The 3,945-nt window shown below is 40.4% G+C and overlaps 1 protein-coding gene across 2 annotated transcripts in view; it reads left to right on the forward strand.

Annotated features, from left to right (window-relative positions):
* The first annotated feature begins 553 nt into the window (after positions 1-553).
* Positions 554-3,945, forward strand: part of SLF2 (SMC5-SMC6 complex localization factor 2) — a 65,864-nt gene continuing 62,472 nt past the window's right edge. The window contains exon 1 of one of the 2 annotated variants that reach the window (XM_034775689.1): positions 554-1,468. In XM_034775689.1, coding sequence (XP_034631580.1) covers positions 1,452-1,468 — 17 coding nt within the window. In that variant the 5' untranslated portion in view covers positions 554-1,451. The remainder of the gene's footprint in view (positions 1,469-3,945) is intronic. The other variant, XM_034775691.1, reaches the window with a different exon arrangement.

The following is a 3,945-nucleotide window of genomic DNA, read 5'->3' on the forward strand; positions in this document are numbered from 1 at the left end:
TTGGCTTTCCACTCTCCCGAGTTACCTGGTAGTTATGCCTAGTGGATCCCAACACTATCTTTCAGGTATTCTCTGTGGAAGTCTTCCACCTGCACCCTCATTCCTCTATCACTGGTTCTGTCCTTTCGTCTTTTAAAAAAAAATTTGCTTTTTCCATCTCAGACCTAAACATTCTGTGAGTTCCAGTTCCTCTTCAGGTTAACAAAAGTATCTGCTCTCGTTTTCAGTCTGATTTCCTTGTTGAAATAGCGGGAGGTCTCTTCTGGATGCCAGATCCCTCTCTTGACCTGTGATGGCTTTGGTGTTGTAGTTCACATTAAAACCAGGCTTATTAATGATACAAACAACCCTTGGAATAACAAAGAGTATGATTTAAAAGCAAATATTCTTGTGTACTTGGGGATATAAACCAACATGATCTTAAATTCAAAATACAGTTGGAGAGGAGGTTTGCATTAATGGCTGAGTGGGAACAATGAGTGCAGAAGTGGGGAGGGTTGGTGAGTAGCATGCAGGACAATAAAAATTACACATTGTAGATGACAGGCATCTCAACAATCTCTGTGCTGCGAGTTCCATAAAGGGAAAGGAAGGCAATGTCACACTTCTATAAATGGAGTTTCAGAATGAATAGGTTTCACTGTATTTTGAAATTGAAAGCAAATAGAAACTGTCCAGGAAACAGAGGTTCCTTCTTTCTTTGTGATTTCTGATGCAGCTCTAATATTGGGAATTTCAAATGCATAAACTGTTAATGTGGTATTATTTTAGGGTTATTGACTGGTTTTTTTTCCAGATGATGTGGCGGAAGCAAGAAGTGCATTAATGTAATTCAGTTTTACTGAATCACTGTGGAATTCAACTATACTTTCTGGAGCCTGAAGCAGATTTCCTCCCAGATTGACAATGGTGTTTTGCTTTCTCTTTTTGTGTTGATTTTTTGCCTGGGAGTATTTTTGCCCTTCTCAGAATCAGGTTTTTTAAAATAGCTTTATCTAAAAGCTTAAATTTTGAGAAATTATGTAACAGACTGCAGGATTATGGCCAATCTATTCCAGATGTTAAAGGCCCTTGGGCAGTGTCTAGTTCTTCACTATGATTTATCTGTATTGTGACTAGTCCATCTGGAGCTTCTTGTAGAATATTAGCCAGAACAATAGCATCTTGATTTTGCTGAATAGCAAAAGCATAAGTAATTCTGGAGACAGAAATTAAACTTATTGCTCTAAATGTCTTTTGTAACAAGTACTGTATAGTGCTGATTCCACTCCAAAATCTTAATAGTTTTTCAGATATTTAACTTTCTTGGTTTTTGACTGTTTGTTTTTTTGGGGAGCAAAATGCAGAAATACATGTTTTAAGACTGAACCGTCAGAGAATTCAGGGAACATTAATGAAAACGGAAAGCAAGGGGATTGGACAAGAAGTTTTAAACTCATCTAACTCCTAAAATGCAAGACATTATGAGGTAAGCTTCTTTTAACTGTTTTGCTTAATCCAGAGGAAAGGAATGTGAAAGTGCAGAGACACGTCTAAAATAAGTAAGTCAATTTAGTGCTCTGGCTGGAAGAGACTGGGAACACGAGATTCCTCATTCTCCAGTAGTAAATAATGTTTAGGGTGATCTTAATAGCTACTCTAGTTAAAATGAGAATTAATTAACATAAAGAGGACTAGCAAGTGTTGTATTAAATCCTATTTATACCTGTATCTGTGCCTCTAAAGAGTGATGCCTACATCTTTAGGGTTAAACCTGCTGTTGTATAGGCATGTTAAATGGCATGCATCTCTAGTGTTTATTCTTTGCAGGTCTCCCACAGAAAATACTTGACTGACACAATAGTAGACAAATGTTTCCTATCTTCACGTTCCTCTCCCTCACTCTTTGCCATGACTATCTTCTCTTTTCAGTTACTCTGATTCAATACTAGCCAAAAGATATCACATATCTAGTTTGTTCAATAAAACAATTGCTGCTTTTGTATTTTCATTATCTTCTCCTTCAGATGCCCATATGACTAACATGACGTCCTAACCTCCTGCTGCCATTAACCTCTGCTTGAATCTATTTGACCTAAACTGAAAGGAAACGGCAATCTTCATATTATAATTTGCCCTCATCTCCTCAAGAGAATTGCAGAAATAATCCCTAATACTTCAATTCATAGCCTTGGGCAGGAAGCTTTTTGTAAACTGTTAGTTAAAAACGAATTCAGATACGTGCTGTCACTTTTTTGTTCAAGCAAATCTATACAGTAAGACCAGAGACACCAACTTAATCCTAAAATATCCCTCAGGCCTCAGGGAGAAGGGGCAGTGCAGGGACGGGGCCTTGGTTTGGGTGTGGATGGCCCCCCGCCATTTTTAGGAAGCATCTGACGCTCCTGGATTGAACACATAAGCAGAGTGTACTATAATGGCAGCAGATGTTGTGTTAGTTCCACAATATTTTTTGGGTGTGGTCTCCATTAGAAGGAGGTAAATTAAATGGAAAGAAAAGTGAAGGAAGGGACATGGAAGGAAAGGGGAATAAGTGCGATGGGACAGAAGTGGAATGAAGCTGAGGTGAAGAGACTGTAATGGAGGGAGAGGATTGGAGCAAACAACTGATCAGCACAGGGCAGACAGTCTATTTTTTTTTTTTAAATCTGTTCTTATACTGTTCTCAACACCGTAGTATCTAAGCACCTTCCAGTAACTTCTGCCTTAAATAACAAGACAATACATCTGTCATGTTGTGGTGGGTCTCTAATCCTCTCCCCAGAGAGAGAAGCATGTACAACAAAGTGTGTTGTTTTGGTAGGGTTTTAGGTTTGTTTGTTTGTTTTTTGTTGGAGAAGACATGGTCAAAGAAATGTGTCTTGCACTTGAAGCAGAAGGTCCTTGGTTGCTGAAGGAGTTCATTCCACAGGCTTGGCGCAGCCCCTGAGAAAGTTCTATCTCTTGCACAGAGAAGCTTTACCCATAGTGTAGAGAGTTCCATTGTGCCAGAAAAGTGTAGTTGTCAAACACTGTCTTCACCTCTGATCATCATCTTTAGAGCTTTCAGATATCCTGGGCCCAGGCCATAGAGCTCCTAAAGAGAAGGATTAAGACCTTGAACTTGATTGAAAATTCTATAGGGAGCCAGTAGAGAGTGTAGAATAGGTATGATGTGCTTGCTGGAGCCTTTGTTGATGAGATGTGCTTCACCATCTGTACTAGCTGGAGTTTATTAAGCGCTGAAGGCTTCATGCCCAGCTACACTGCATTGCTGTACTCCCACCAAAAAGTGCCAAAAGGTGTGAACAGGCCAAGTCACCATGATGGGATGTAGTCTCTTAGCCAACCAGAGATGATAGCCGCTTCTGCAAGTAATGCTTTCTATGTGAGAGCTTAGTGTTGGCGAAGAATCCAAGCGTGCTCCTAAACTGCAGCCCAAATTGATTGATTGTAGGTACTGTATATATCCTCAACCAAAGGAGAGTGCGCTGTACCTGCAAACTCTTCAAGTCCAGTCAAAACTGTGGAAAGTTTTCTAGATGTCGGCTTTGGTTGCTCCTGTAGCTGCTTGTACCAGCTAGTCTCTAGTTGGATCTTCTGCAGTTTTTCCCTAAGGCCACATGGCAGGGGTTCACCACCTGGTCCTAGTATCAGAGGGGTAGCCGTGTTAGTCTGAATCTGTAAAAAGCAACAGAGGGTCCTGTGGCACCTTTGAGACTAACAGAAGTACTGGGAGCATAAGCTTTCATGGGTAAGAACCTCACTTCTTCAGATGCAAGTAATGGAAATCTCCAGAGGCAGGTATATATCAGTGTGGAGATAACGAGGTTAGTTCAATCAGGGAGGGTGAGGTGCTCTGCTAGCAGTTGAGGTGTGAACACCAAGGGAGGAGAAACTGTTTCTGTAGTTGGATAGCCATTCACAGTCTTTGTTTAATCCTGATCTGATGGTGTCAAATTTGCA

The sequence above is a fragment of the Trachemys scripta genome, chromosome 7, assembly GCF_013100865.1.
Source record: "Trachemys scripta elegans isolate TJP31775 chromosome 7, CAS_Tse_1.0, whole genome shotgun sequence".
In the NCBI taxonomy this organism is placed as follows: Eukaryota; Metazoa; Chordata; order Testudines; family Emydidae; genus Trachemys; species Trachemys scripta.